Consider the following 16,471-nt stretch of genomic DNA (forward strand, 5'->3'; position numbering starts at 1 on the left):
TTTACTTTTGTTACTAAAATCAGCTCCAGTGGTTCCTTTAATATAACTTCAAAGCCTCCACATGATCATTAAATTATGAGTGTTTAACAGATGTAAAAAAGTGGAGTTTGAATATGTTTTTGGAGTTTTGAGGTTTTTAGTGATGATCCACGGCTAGTTTAATGTCAATCCAGGAACTGCATGAAGTCCCATCCTCAAAGTGGAGCTCACTCACCATCCATCTCTTTACAAAACAAGCTGGTTTCTGAATGTAGCCTTATCACCAGATACAATATATGCAGTGCATATAATATATATAATAATATATGATATACAAAATAACTGTGGTGTTACTGGGAGTGCTCAATCCCCTCTCTGTCCATGTTTCTTGTCTACCTGTTTACTGTCCAATCTAATAAAAAGGAAAAACACAAAATTAGAACCTTTTGTTTAACGATTGCTGCTTTAACAGCAGATCTTCAAATGATCCTCACATCTCAGTCTGACAGAGCAGATGAAGCAGTGGAATTATAATCTTTCATCAGTGATAGCAAACACGTCTCACACCAATGTTTGTTGTTGACTTGTTTGCACGTAAAACCTCTCACAACCAGATAACTGAGAAAGTTATGTACACAACCTAACATGGGACTGGTTATATTTCTAACCAGAATGAAATTGTCAGTGCATATAAACAAAGACATTTTCTGAAACATTATTTTTAAATATTTGCCACTCACAAATAAAAAATAAAAAATTCTAATGCCAAGAAATTTCTGTTTTAAAAAAGCTGCTGTAATGTTTATTTAGAGTAACAACATGATCACTCAGTGGCCGCATTAACACACATCATTGCTTCACAAGTAACAGTGATTTATTCTAAAGTGCAGAAATCTCAGTGGCAATCAGTTCTTTTTAAACAAAGCTAGTGGGTGGATTCTCCGGCATTTCTACAGAAACTCAATACTTCCAGAGGCAAACTAGATATATGAAGGTTCAATTTGACTGTCAGAGCAGCTGCAAATTTCAAACTGCAATTTCAAAAATAAATGCACATGCTGAAGTAAATTTGAATTTCTCTCCCACTACTGCTGGGAATCAAGTACAACCTATGAGTGTTGTATCCTAAAGGCTTGTTCCTGAGAACATGGTGTGACTTCAGATCATCAGAGTTTGAACTGGACGTAAGCTCCCGCTGTCTTTTTGATTGAACTATGCCTTCAGCAAAGTGTGACAGTGTAAGTTCAGGAGCAGCTAAGGTCAGTAAGGTCCAGCCATTAATTGGAGCCATAAGAATTCAACAAGTAACATTTTACATGTGATATGACATGCTGAATTGTAATGTAATTCACGTGAGTCCATTATACTTACAAATGATCACCGTACTTTGCATGTGTAGTGGTGGTAGTGTTCAGTGTGTCCTCTAATGATTCCTATAATGATCCCTCTATTGATTTATGTGTAAAACTTCAAGGCCCATGGGGGTGCGTTCTATGGCTACATTACAGTATCATAACATCAGGAGGAACGTCATATTACTACTACTCTTATACCTGTCTAGTGCTTCTCAGCCACATCTAATAAAAGAACTGTGTTGGTATTTCCTCTTGCCTTATCATCAAGCTTCTTGGCACAGAAGGAGAGTTCCACATATCCGTTGTTGCCAGAAATCTCCTCAGCGTGCACCTGGAGGGAAATAGGATTTGTCAGTCATATTTTGGTGTCAGCATGTCCATTATTAATGTTTAGAAATGTTGACTTAATCATGTCAACACAACCCTAAAGCCCACAAAAAAAAGTCATGTCGTGATGTAAACTCCACACTAAAAATGTAACATTTTGATGGACAATTCGTGTGTCCCTGAAGGTGGACAGGATCTGCCAGCATTTAAAACAAATCAGTGCACGTGATTAGTGATTTTACTTTCATTTCAGATGTTACCACGGTCAAGCATGTTCCCATGTCAAGTGCCCTTCAACAAGACACCTACAATTGCTTGTAGGCGAGGACACTAGCTTGCATGGCAACTCTCTTACATTATTATGTTAGTGCATATGAATGGGTGAATTGACAGACATATTGTGAAGCTAAAAGATATCTTTACACCCATATTTAAAAGTGTAGGAGGATTACCACACAATTTACATTGCACATGTGAATTTATAACTTTCCCCTAGAACAGATATTCATACAATAGATGCTGTGATTTAATAGGTAGATCTAATACAGGTGCATCTTACTGGAAAACATTCTTTATTGTGATATAAACAACACAATACATATTTTGTATATATTACTACAATTATATACTCCAGGCACTGTTTTACATCTCTCTCTTTACCTTATAAAATTCCTAATAAAACGGTGCTCCAAGTGGAACAGTACTCATCGGTAAACAGTGCTGGCACTTCTACATTTTACTCTTTAATGAACCCAGACTTTTTCTTATTTGCTCACTCTCACAAGCTGCCGGTACTCTTTTGTGCTCTCTTAAGTCAGGTTGTCTTCACAATGGCCCTAAGAACTGCATGACCTAGTGAGCGCTACATGACCCTGACCTGTGTCCGTTCTGTCGGCGGCTAGTCGAAGTAACTTCAAATTAGCCTTAATGTAATGTTGGCCTGGCTCCAAAAGTCCACAAAGAGAACACAAACAGTCAGATGGTGACACAGCAGAGCTTCAAAAGTCAAATCCTTATTGAACAGCACTAAATGCAGATCTGGAACACAAAGCTAATGTTAGCACCGCCACCAGCAGCGAAGAGCCTGTTGATCTCACGTTAGCATCAACAAAAACAATTCAGTTTAACCTCAGTTAAGTTACACACACAGTGCCATGTTATTCTGGACCAAAACCTTCAAAAGTGGACTAACTCCATGTTACTACCTATCTTCACCAATCATCTCAGCTCTGCTAAAATTAGTTTAACACAAGAACATACAGTAAGTACGAAAACATCTTATCTTAATCTTTATGGATAAAAGTGTCGCTTGTATTGTAAAAAGTTACTTCAACTTTTGCACCTTTGTGAACAGTTTACATGGATCGTCTTTTGAAAGGGCTTTTACTCAGCAGAACTTTGCTGAACATATCAAACCAGAGAGTGGAAAGAACCATTAGCTGCAAACTGGAGGCTCCCAGTGTCATAGGTTATTGTCTCAAGTTGTGGATTTAACATTTTATGAATGTAAACGTTACCATCAATAGTACAGTGCAACAGTCAAGTCGTTGAATAGGTGTTTTTTTTTTTTTTTTTTTAATGGAAGCTGTTTTGTTTTTTAAGACTTGTGTGTTAGTTAAAAATAAAAAGTTCAGGATTGCCATCTTTAAGTATTACCGAGCATCCTCTGCTGCTCCCTCTGTGCTGTCTGGCCCACCCACAGAACATAACGTTTCTCTCTCTCTTTATGCAACTGACAGAAATCTTACATCAAAATTGCCACAGTTGTGGCGTGAGCTTGACCAGGGTTCGACCAAGTTTGATAGTGATGACTGGCAGTCTTTTATGAGACAGCTTGTCCTCTCTAAGACTGCTAAATTTGTTCTTCTTATTGGAAGCATACCTCAGTTAAATCTGAGCACACAGGCATGATACATATAGTTTTGACTTTCCCTGATGACCGTCATGGTCATTTATAAATCCCCTCAAACATCTCAGAATAAGACACTCCTTAAAACTCCACAACTTCAGAATCAGAAATCAAGTTTTCTTCTGTATAGGCATCATGCACTGAGTTGTCTCACGTTCACTGGTAAATTGCAGGAAATGGTTTGGCATACATTTAATTATCTCAAATTGTAGCCCACAGCATAATTAACTTATTGCAACAATATCCTTCCTGTTTATATTCTGTAAATTGTTTGATTTCATCTGAGGAGGGATATTCATGGTCAGAATTTAAAATTAACTCATAATTATCTAATGTCCAATATGGATAGCATTAACTAATCCTGGGTTAGATAAGTCATCATGTCAATACGGGTCCTCACAACTATAGAAATACAAATAAGTCTGCATGTGTCTTTGTGTTTTACTAAATCTAGGAGTTTAACAAAAAATAAATACTCTTTTATAATAGATACTCTTTTGTCTTTGTATAACCAGAAAAACTGAATCAAAAGTCACAATATCACAACAAAAGCATGCTCGGATTTGATAACAGTTTCTGTTCTGATTCCTTAACTGTGTTAAACAGATCAAATAAATTTCTGACCACTCATAGGCAATTTCATGTCCCTCAATTTAAACGCAACAGGCTGAAAAATGGTTTCATAGATCAGTCTATCCTGATGCTAAACCAAAATCAGTGTGCTGATAACTGAAATCTGAATCTGGAGGATATAATGTGATATGTATTATTGTTATCGCTAATTGATACGTTTTGTACGTCTATGTAAAGTATCATATGTTTAGTATGTGTGTAAATTTCTTAAATGGAACTGCCCAAATACGCAAAAAAAAGTTCAGTGTAAACTGATTGCTTTAGTCGTATTATAAATGCACTTAAATAAACAAAGAGAAAAAAATATTTTAATACCATCATGTGTGGGCACCCACAACTGCCTGAGTTAGGGTCCAACATGCTGGTGCAACTTAATTCCCTCCATGTGTAGATGAAATGTTCAGAAAATCACCTTGTGTGAATTCTCACCTTTATCCCAGAGACCTGCCACAGATCTTGGATGTTTGCTCCGGTTTAGATTAAATGTTTCGCAAGAGATTAAATAATAGAGATTTAAAATGGATGAGTTTGTCTTTAACTTCTATCTCCCAGCTCAGGGATCCTGAGTTCGAATCTGACTACAGGTTATGTCGGCCTACAGTGAGTGAGGAGATTACATGAGGAAAAGTTTCCTGCTCAAGTGTGAGAATTGTGGCTGAGTTCAAGTATAACTTTATACATTCACTGACACCAAATGTGCAGGGGATGGGCACAAACACATGAACATCTCTACTGCATGAGACAATCCATTATTATCGATAATGGTGCTGTCAGAAAACAGCAGGCCTTGCAGCATCTTGTCCGACATAAATCCCTTAGAGCAGAGGAAGCTCTCGTGTATTTCCAGACAAGGTAGAGTGGTTACTCTACAGAGCAGAGTGGATCACTGCATGATTAAGCTTGTCATGTCTTTAATATGCTACTACCGCTGGCTTGTCAACTGCCAGATGACGGTTAATGAACCAACTGCTCTTCTCTTCCACATCTGACACATGATTTCTTATACATGCATCATTTCTTATGGATTTTCTTGCTGCCTTATGTGTGTTGTATCATGCTTAGCAGGAATGGCTCCCCGTGCTACTAAAAAAGGACACTACCACATAGAACGTGCTCAGGGAAGATGTGTGCTTTTATGAATGTAGCGATGTTAAGCGGCAACATGAAGCCATTCTGCAAACGGTGTTTCCCACTTGATCTTATTTCATTTTTAGTACCGCAATCTTGATGCTACTGCCCATTGATTCCCCATCAATTATTTCTCTCAGCTCTTCCTCTTTCGTGCAGTCCAGACAATTTCATTCACCAGAGCAGTGAGGTCATAAGCGCAGAGTAAGAAACCTACTGTGATGGTGGATTTTCCGGCATATTTCCCATACTTCAGCAACAAAGGCTTCACCATCTTCTTTTGGGCCACAATCTGCAAGATGAAGATAAACTAAATGTTGGCCTTGAGCCCTAAGCAGTAAACAAGGATCTGAGTCATCAACTGCAGGGATAAGTATCAATCACTTAACTGCCACTCTAAGCAGCAAATGTAGAGCATCAGGTATAGTTACTATCGACATCACAGATGTTTTACTTCTTTTACGCAGACAAATCATAGTTTTTAAGCCAAAAAACGGACAGGATTTAAATTCAGCTGACTATACATTAGTGTGTTTTGGAAAAGCTATTACAAATCAGTATATTGGGTTAGCAAGACCATAACATCCACCTACCTGGCCAAGAGTGCACTCCACCCCTCCCAGAAAGTCATCGTCACGGGTCCCAATGCTGTGAGTGCCATGAATGTCGTAGACTTCAAATCGCAGCTTCTGAACCTCCTCAAAGTAGTAGTCCAGGGAGAAAACCTTGCCAAAGACCGGGTGCAGGTTGCTCTTGATCACCTCTGTCCTGTCCAGCTAAGAGGTAACACACTGAATAAGACTTTGGACCTTCACACACTCTAATATTCATAATTATGAAACATATTAAAGCAATAGTTACCAACAGAGTATTCAAGCATTTCTTTGACAAAATGGCAGCAATTTTACATTGACAGTGTCAGGGAATGTAACTTGCAGGATATTTGTCTCCTAAATGTATTTTGAGGAACACCAGGGTATGTTAAAGAGCAAATGTTATTATGTTCTGTTAAGAGGATGATATGAGAGATGATCGGAGGGCTCTGACATTTAATTTCAGCGTGAAGAAAACATCTATGCTTGTCTTTGACTGCCTGACAAGGAAAAACTGAGCTCTCCGAGGCTCCATCTGCTTACGATGTAGGATTTAGCTCTCACACAGCTCCATGAACATTGCTATGCAGCCCATATTTGTCACAAGGACAAATCATCTTTGAGCATGATATCTAAGTCTATAGAGCTTTCTATCAGTAGATAATAATTAGATACTTGCAGCAATAACTCCAGACTCTGAATTGTCATATGCTGGATTTATGTTGATGTTTGATGCATTTTTGGGACTGAAAATAAATCCAGTGAAATGTAATGCCATAGGAGGGAAAGGACCCATCAAAAGGCTTCATCTGGAGCTGACCTATTGCCACTAAATGAGAGACTTTGAGTAAACATAGCCAAACACTTTGAGACCCTTCTTTCTGTGATAGAGTCCAAACTAATTTCTTCATTGTCAGAGGAGCAGGTCCAGACTTTGTGCCGTGATGATTCAGAAATGGAAACAGTGCTCTCTTGTCTCTCATTTCTGTCTTTGGTAGAGATGAAGCCGAGATCCGATCAAGGATGGAGCTCAAATCTCAATGTTAAAAAGAACTTGGTATTTCAAATAAAGAAGTGGAATTCTTGGTCTATACACAAAGATATTAAATACTAATCTACAAATTAAAGAAACATCCATCCATCAAGTACCTTAGCAGATATTGTTTAGCCATGAGTCACACCTGCTGCCACTAGGAGGCAGGAGTTGTGTTTTCACATCAGCTTTGCTTGGTTTTTGTGGTGGTAAATAAAAAGTTTTGCCCTAATTCTGTTTTTATTTACACTATTACAATCCACAGGATAGAAACAACAAGAAAGTGAAGTTTCTGTCAGCAAGAGAGAGACAGAGAGCATTGTGTTATGAGCAGAGAGACAGAGCAGCTATCAGATAATCTCATTAGCTCTATGCCTCGTCTCTCCTTCAGCTCTTTGCTTTTTCTGGAGGTGTCTGATCTGCGGCGACTGGCTCCACCAAACGACCCACTGTTTGTTTGTTGTCTCTCTCTCTCTATGCTGTTATTTTCTCTCTCCACTCTCCCCAGCTGGTCCAGGCAGATAGCTTCCCACCTCTGAACCAATAGTTCTGTTTGAGGTTTCTTCCTGCTGAAAAGGAGGTTTTCCTGTTATCGCTTGTGGAAATTGTTGAATTGTTTGGTTTCTCTCTATAATGCTGTAACATTCTGTTTTAAGGACTTTACTATTTTAAGTGCCCTGAGATGACTTGCTATGATTTGGTGCTATATAAATAAAATTGACTTTTATTATTTGATTTTGTTGATTATAGCATCTCTCTGGTTAGAATTATCCATAGATTCTAATTTGCATCCTAAAGTTTCATGTGCTCCAATTCGTTGTGTGAGGACACTCATTTTTAAAATTGGCTTCACGACTGCTGTGAAATAAATATATGATTTGATTTCAAAAACAGTCGTCATATGTTGTTGTTATTTTGCCTTTAAGAGACGACTGCCTGGTTAAATCAATGAATTTCATCAAGCCTACCATCAGACCCGTTTTAGGTGGTGACCTGGCAATATGACCCAAATATTCCTATTTCATATTATTGCCAGGATGCACAGAAACAAATAAACTTGTGCTGTACAGCTTCCCCACATGTTTTTTTTTTACAAAAAGAAATATGATTTTATCTCCTCTGAACCCATTTAAAACTTTTATGAATAATAATAGAAATATACATACCTGCTGGAGTGATATTACATATAATCTTTCCTCAGGTATGCTGCAATATATCACAGCATAATTTTGGACATGATGACTGATGGTTTGTCTTTATCATGGCAAGTTGAGCATGAAACTGCTCTCCTTGAGAGAGATACATAATTAGAGTAATTTTCAATATTTCAGTCATCATTGAAAAATAATACCTAAAATTTAAAATGTTTTCTGATACAAAAAGTCCAACTTTTTACAAACAATATTTAACTGAAATGTAAAGGTTTATGGCCATTGTCAGCACCATGTCTTAGACTTATTAGACACTGATGGAAAGGAAAGATTTGTCTCTTCCTCTTCTTTGCATTGTGGCTCCGGAAAGTCTCAGGCCCCGAAACGTTTCCTTTGTTTTCTGTCTTATTTGCAAGTGATTCTTTCCGCATCTAATTGATGACCATCTTGTGACCTACAACCAACTCTGTATTACCATACAAAAGCAGGTACAAAGGAAATGGGGGTGATGGTCTACTGTTTGTCCCACTGTATAAAAGCTGACCTAAAGGAGCAGAGGCATGGAGTTGCTCCTTCTTGCAAGAATAAAATGTCCGATGTGTTTGATTTTGAACCAAGCCTCTTGAGTAATTTTTCCAACAGACACATTGACACTAGTGACTGCATGTGAAAGTTATAAAACATGGCTATGATTGGCACACTATTCAGTGACTCCTCCCACCCTGAGCATGGGGGCTTTACCGTTCTGAAAAAAGCCGCTCACAGTGGGATAGAAATGCTTCATTTTAGGATAATGGTGATGACTCAGACTAACTTTGTTTGCACTAATCCTCTCTCAAGGCGGACCAAAACAACAAAATGCCTCCCACCTGCATGGAACTATGTGCCTTTTTTTCTGTTTCCTGCAACCTGTCTCTGGATGCACTTTAAAACCTAAAATGATAACATTCATGGTCCTGGTTTATTGAATTTCTATAGTTTTCTATCTTGCTTTCCACTGTCTCCAGTTTACATGCTGAGGAAGGGCGTTTTCACAAAACGTCTATGCATGAGTAAAAAATTTGATTGTAGTGCCGTCCAGCTCCTGACTTTCACCTTCCCTGTGCACATAACTCGTATTATGATCATTATTATTACTAATAATAATAATAATTAATCAATCAGACATTTTTATCTTGTTTTCTTTTATTCCTGTAATTTTATTTTCTAATTATTGATTTGTAATTCAACTCTGGGTTAGGAATTAATAAAACCTTATTACATCTGTTGCGAAACATGTCTCAACTAAACCAGTTCTCTGGTGAACAATAATAATAATCATACAGGGAGTGGGTGTTCCTTTCTTGCTCCCATTATATGCAAATAAACATTAAAAGAAAAGAGCCACAAGCTAGGACCTGGTTTCCTCAGCCTCATTTACCCCAGTTTCTCTTTATTGTCTTTTCTTTCCTTCTCTGTCTCTCCTCGTGCCATCTGCATGGACAGATTTGGGGTGAGTCTGTTTGTTGATCAAAGGTAATCAGAGCTACATAGTATAGGTTGTGCTGAAGCCTGTGGTGCTTGTTTAGTGTTGGTGTGGGACCAGAACTATAAAGATATCCCTGACACAGGAGAGTCATTTCTGTAATCAGTTCCTCCAGATAGGTTGAGCATTATCGATGTAGCTTTATGATAACATGGCCAGCTTTCAACAGAGATCAGGTTTGGAATTAACTCATTGTCACAGGAGAACCTAGGGTCCAGTTTATGTAACAAAGAACAATCTGCGTCAGCAGAAAATATCATGTCATCTCCACCTCTGCTTTTGTCCTGTGAGCAGGTGGTGAAGTAAGGTAATAATGGAATAAGTGCAGTTCAACTCTATTAGCACTTGCGAGTCACTGGGGCCACACAGCACAGAGTGAGCTCAGAAAAGAGAAATAGGCTGATACGAGTGGGCTCTGCTTCTTACTCAGTTATTGACGTAAGTAAGCAATTTGCACAAACATGGGTGCCTCCCAGTACTCAGGGATTTGGCAACAGAGCGTTGGACAACATACACAGTCATGAATGGATGGAGAAAAGGATGGATAGATGGACGGACGGACAGAAATGGATGGATGGATGGATGCATGGATAGATGGATGGATATGAATTTGCCTCAGTTAGTGGAGCTAAAAATAACCACTCATACATTCATGCCTGATTGAACCCAGGTCAGTCATCTCATGTAATAACCTCCTATCAAATTAAAACCAAGAAAACTCCACAGCACTGTTAGCCAATTGTTTTTCTCATCTCTGCCTAAAAATAGTATCTGGAGGCTCCACATTCATAGAGCCCAAACATTACAGTAAGAATTTTCAACAAATGGTTCCCATTGGGCTAAAATCTGGCAGAGTTAACAGTTCATTGTTATCTCTCATTTCCCTGAAAGGAGTGTTGCGGAGAAAAAAAATCTTTATAATTGGATATCCTTTGCCAGACTTTAACACATCCTCTATTTAATGGAGACCTGTGTTTTGGCTTTCCCTTATGAACTACATGACTTAATTAACAGGGAAATGAGAGACCTGCTGCCTACATTTCCAATCAGTTTGAGGCCAATCCAAGAAAGTAAATATTTTCAGCTGGAACACATCTCATCACGCTGCACATTACCAACCTACTGCTTGTCCATGTAGAGAAGAGAAATGTGCATAATGTGAATCCTACAGGGCAGACAGCACAACATTTAATGGTAAAAAATATTGAATTGTGGAGACAGTCAGTGTTGACTGCAGATGTCCATTTGACATTTATAATTCTGCACCAGACAGCTGTTGCAAAAGCTGTGATATTTTCCAAAAGAGCAAAAAACAGCTGCAAATTCACCAAACCATTAACAGATTTATCTCCCTGGTTGATCATGTATGTCTACACAGATTTTGGGAGTGAGATTGAAATATCACCATGATATTTCACACATCACCAGCATTCAATCTTAAAATCTCAGCCTTTCCAGATTTGTGATACAGGGAAGGCTGAGCAACTATCCTCTGTGTGTTTCTGTGCAACTATTCAACCATTAACCATAAAGAAAACATGTTGTTCAGATCAGCTCAAGGTGCTGCATTTCAATAATTAGAAGTCAATTAATGTGAGTCAAGGCACAATTCCTTTCATGTGAAATAATGTTATTGACTCAGGGAGATTTACAAAAGATTTTTTTTTTTTTAAAGCTACACACTTTATTCCCAAAAGGCTGAACTGTGCATTTGTCAGATTGAAGGGGCCTCACCTCTGTCCACTGTCCATTGGTCTGTACCATGAGCATGACACAGGGGTCTGACTTATTCAGCGTGTCTCGGTCCAGCAGAGCTTTGCAAGACACGCGCAGCTCTACTTTGGAGACGCAGGTAGCTGGACCACTGAGGCTGGTCGCGGGGGAGGTGGCCTCCTGAACGTCATTCATCCTGGCTCAGGGTGAGAGGAGCTGCCAACCAGCGAAGCAGTGCGATGTGAGGCTCTCGGTATAGCTCCTGGGGATGGAAAAAAAAATCTTGTGGTTGGTTGAGGGATCTCAGCAAAGATGCTCACAGGAGGCAGGCCCTTTTGACTTGGTGCAGATGTCAACAAAAAAAATCAGATATTCTTATTTAGTCCAAGTGGACCAAACAGAACCCACGATGTTATTACTGCCTGTCAGATCTATCCCCTTGTGAGGACTAGCACTTCACCTCGGTAATGACGAGAGACAGGGCATGGTTGTGTTTTTAGGAGTCTAGATCAGATCCCTGCAAAGATTCATTTAAGATGGTCATAATGACTTATACTGAATTCTGCCTCTTTTTTCTAACGACTATCTATTCCAACATGAAACAGCAGAAGGGAGTCACTCTGAATGACAGTGCTGTCCACTAAATAGCTGCAAAACATACACTTGATGTTGTCATTTTACTGCTTTACCACTGTTAATCCAGTACTAAATATGAGATAGCAAACATATTCAGAGGCGTAAAAAGGTATTCAGGGTTAGGATTGTTTGTCTTCTTCAACAATGAGTAAACAAGTGAAAGTGGCAGATAAGATCAGGAACTCTAAAGACACATTCCTGGGTGTCTTCTTTGTTCAGACAATAACATGAAACCAAGAGAGGGCTTGTTTAAGCTCCAGTGTGTCTGAAGTGTCCTTGAACAAGGCGGTTTCATATTAACCCGACTTAACTGCTTACAAAAGGGAGGGAAGTATCAGAGCGAAGGTGGAGTTTTTCTCCACCAGCATCATCTACTGTAAGTGTCACACTTAAATGAGACAAATGGACCAAGTGTGCCGCAGCTTTCAGCACCAGGGACAGCGCCCGTTTGCCAGCTGTGAGCCCGGAAACCACGTTACCCCGAAGCATCCGTCTCAAACTTCCCTCAAGACCGCTCGACGCACAATCTGTGGCATAAAATACGACCCAGAGAAAAACTTGTGACATACAAATCCACTGGTAAAGCAACAGGGGCGACAAATCTGCCTTTTTAACCCAATAACTTTGAGAAGAGGACACGAGAAACGCTCTGAAACCGTGGATTAATTATTCATCACAGTACATGAACTCCGCTGAAAATCTGTTATCTTGAATACCAGTGAAAATTCATGGCGGCAAAATGACAGTGTGGCTTTAGTTATCCTAAATACAGCAGGCAAAGAATTGCAGTTGAAATGAATATTCTACTTTGATTACATCGTGTGTCACTGACTGATCTCACTCACTTCCGATAAGACAATTTAAAAAAAACCACAATCAACAGGACTTCGTGCCACATCCACAACACAATAAACTGCGCTGACAGTCAAGTTAAAAAGGAGAAACTCACTTCCTACCTGTCGTTGTTCTTTTCTCTTCAACACACTTGTTTAATCCTCTCCCATTAAACACTGCTTGATTTTTTTTTTTTTTTTAATTTTTTTTTTCTGCGCCGAAACTCATTGGTTAGACTGGCGATGAGAGAGTGGGCTCGGCTTGCAGAGATGGGGAGTGGAGGAGAGAGTCCAGCTGCTGATGTAAGGATGGGCTTTTAGCTGGGTCCCGATTATTTTGGAGTTCAATTCAAAACCGAGGCTATACAAAAAAAAAAAAGAGGAGGGGGGCGAGACTGTGGAGATGCAACAAGAAGCTGGCTTCTGACAGCTCACACAAAGCAGGAACCAGAGCAAGAAGAGGCTCAATCTGAAGCTTTTTGTGTGTAATTTGCCAACAAAAGAACATTAACAATGTGACCCATTCCCCTCCGAGAAAGGGATGCCACATCCCTTCTCTTTCACACTTCCTTTGAGCTGAAGCTAATCTCTGTTTGCAAATAAATGCTCTGCAGGCTCAATGGGAAGCTTTTAAATATAAACAGATAACCACCATGTCTCCAGCATTAGCATCGGAGCTGCAATGATTAATTGATTAATCGATTAGTTGATTAACAGAATATTGTTTGCCAACTATTTTGATAAGCATATAATCGTTTTGAGTCATTTTCTTTCATGAGAAAATGCTAAATTCTCAGATTCCAGCTTTTTAAATGCAAAGCTTTTCTGGCCCCTTTCATCTTTTGTGATATTATAATATGATATTTTTTTGGTTGTGGACAAAATGAGACATTTCAGGCTGCACCATGGGCTTCAGATTGACATTTTTCACCATCGTCTGGACAGAACAGCCGTTTGATTAATCAAGAACCAATAATGCAAAACTAATCATTTGTTGCATTATGTAATATGTCCTACTGATGGTCTGTTGTAGCAGCCGACCAGATCACCATTGAAGTTTTATCATCATAAAAAGGCTGAGGATGTGAAAGAGCAGGATGTATTGCACACCTTAGAATCATTGGGAATCATTACGTACGTTGCACACAAAACACAGATCTGCATGTGGTATTTGGCTGATAAACATCTGAGGGAGAGGCATGGACGTACACTGTTTTCTTTTTAGCAAACAAATGTTACATTCTCCTCCGCTCAGATTAAGAACAACTGCCCTCTCCTCTAACCTCTGCTCTCATTCCAAAATAAGATGCATGAGCACTATCTCACATGTGGACATAAGAAGTGAAATCGGATGATAAATCCTCCCAGTAAGATCCATCATAACATAAGACTGACATAAGGTCCATGTCAGATCCATGTCAGTTTGTGCGAAGGAAGTAAGACATTTCATAGAAAAACAACAGGAGCTCAAAAAACATGGATCTTCCTGCTGCAGAACGTCACAATCAAATGTGAATGTTGGAGCTCCAGACAGCTGAAGACCTGGTGACTCTCTCACCTTTATCAAATACACACATGTATACCGTATGTGTTGTGTGTGTGCACACACTTGAGCCAAGTGTCACTTGAAAATTATGTATCTTACATAATGTATTGTTTCTACGCAGCGTTTATGCTTCAACCTTTTCACAGTCCGCCCACAAATGTATTACTTTCATGAATGTATTTCCAGACATTGCATAACATTTATAGATTGCACTGACAAAACAGCAGCTCTCCAGTTTCTGCAAAACAGTACCGAAGGCCGTAAAAGAAAAAGTAGATCAAAAACAATTACTCAGGAAATTTAGGTGCATCAAAATACAAAAAAAAAAGAATAAAAGCTTAGTTTGGATGTTTCAAAGTGCCGTGTGTGGTTAGCTGTTACATCGCACTTTATGAAAACAGAAATGTGTTGGCTTCAGCGGTTGTAACATTTCATATCTAAAGGCTTTTAAATCTCATCATTCTGAAATGTCCTTCGGACAAAGAAAACCTTTTTCTCATTCAAGTTTTGCAGCATTACAACTTGGTCTTTGCTTTGCAAGAGGATATGGCTGATTCAGTGAGAGGCTTTCCAAGCAGGTAGGCAGGTTAATCAAATCATTCCAACAGCATGAAAAATAAAACATTAGACTCCCTGCTTTTTAATTATCTGCTCTGCTGAGCTGATCACCATGTAACTTACACATGAAAACACAGGGGGACCACATACAGTGAACTCCCCTTACATCACAGGTTGATATTATAAAAGAAGCAAAGTCATGCCTTGATCTGCACGCTGTGCTTAACATGCTACCATCAAGTAATTTCTCTCCTGCAGCTTTCACCCTCACTACTTTGACTTTAATGGGTGTTCAGAGTTGGTAGGAGGCATCTGCTGTGGGGCACACACCTGAGCCCTGTTACACCACAGCTCCAAACAACAGCCATCTGCTGCTGCTGCTGCTGCTGCTGCTGCTGTGTCAGTTCAGCACCTCACAGGACATTTCCCCCATTTACATATGGATCATCTACTCAGAGTCTCCCTGCTGCCTCTCCCCCGGTCACATTCACTGCTTGATCTGGTGCTGCTGACCACACTGCATGTAGAGTTACGCAAATAGCGAGGACTTCTTGACAGGGCCTGATGCACTCAGTCAGTCAGTCAGTGCAGCTCCGGTGCATTTGCGTAACATAATCGGCAGTTCCCCACCAGCAGCTCCCATGAGAGGAGGTATTTTTGTACATGGGTAGGGTTTTTGGAAATTTCCAAAATCACTATTGATCCTAAAGTCTTTATTGTTGGTGATGGTAGCTGATCACTGAGCTTGTGTTTCAGCAGATCTACTTCTGCTTTCTCCAGGAGTCTCCATGTCATCATGATATTTTCCTTACTGACCTGCTAATATTGTAAAGAAAAGGTCTCAGTTTTCTTTTCACAAAGTGAACGTGCTACACACCGTACATCACAGGGATGAGGCTGACACTGCAGGATGCCCAGCCTCATTGATTGCATGTGGACAGTCGAGGAGAATGAAGTAGTGAGACAATTCGTTAATTGCAGCAAAAGCAGCTGTGATTGAGAACAGAAAAAATGACAACTAATAACGGTAAATGTTCATATTCAGCTCTCCACATTCATTAGTATATTTACAGATCAGGTGAGCGACAGTGAAATATTAGTTGTTGAGACAAATAAAGAGCAGTGAGTCGATGATAATCCAATCCACCATGCCAAACCCCAAAATATTCCCACAAAAGGTCAAATATATTGATTTAACAACAGTCATGATGCAAAACATGTGAATGATTATGTGGACGTTAACTGCAGTATGTAAGACAGAAAATTCACATCGACAGATAATAATAAAATGTTGGAGGTGTTGAAAGTGTCCAAATCTAAATGATGCTGTTCTTAGTTACCTAGAGGCCATTATTGTGTTTATGTGAATGGATATTTTTTGCCATACCCTGTGTTAAGGGTAAATAGGACGGTCCATCTGAGTTCCTGTTTCAGCCATATCAATCACTGCTTGTCCAAAACAACTCGACTGTCCACTTACCTTCATTAACTGAATTATTTATGGACAAACAGACTGTTGGAACACAGTGAGACACACAAGGAGAAGCACAAG

The 16,471-nt window shown here is 39.4% G+C and overlaps 1 protein-coding gene across 2 annotated transcripts in view; it reads right to left on the reverse strand.

Moving 5' to 3' along the window:
• Positions 1 to 13,176, reverse strand: part of cpne7 (copine VII) — a 32,240-nt gene extending 19,064 nt beyond the window's left edge. The window contains exons 1-5 of one of the 2 annotated variants that reach the window (XM_069173429.1): positions 12,939 to 13,176; positions 11,368 to 11,608; positions 5,925 to 6,107; positions 5,549 to 5,623; positions 1,591 to 1,665 (exon numbers count right to left, since the gene is read on the reverse strand). In XM_069173429.1, coding sequence (XP_069029530.1) covers positions 1,591 to 1,665; positions 5,549 to 5,623; positions 5,925 to 6,107; positions 11,368 to 11,541 — 507 coding nt within the window. In that variant the 5' untranslated portion in view covers positions 11,542 to 11,608; positions 12,939 to 13,176. Of the gene's footprint in view, positions 1 to 1,590; positions 1,666 to 5,548; positions 5,624 to 5,924; positions 6,108 to 11,367; positions 11,609 to 12,931 lie in introns of both variants that reach the window. The other variant, XM_069173430.1, reaches the window with a different exon arrangement.
• Between the last annotated feature and the right edge of the window lie 3,295 nt (positions 13,177 to 16,471).

This window comes from Embiotoca jacksoni, unplaced genomic scaffold (genome assembly GCF_022577435.1).
Source record: "Embiotoca jacksoni isolate LCO1_2020_lvr unplaced genomic scaffold, fEmbJac1.0.p SCAF_6, whole genome shotgun sequence".
Lineage (NCBI taxonomy): Eukaryota > Metazoa > Chordata > Actinopteri > Embiotocidae > Embiotoca > Embiotoca jacksoni.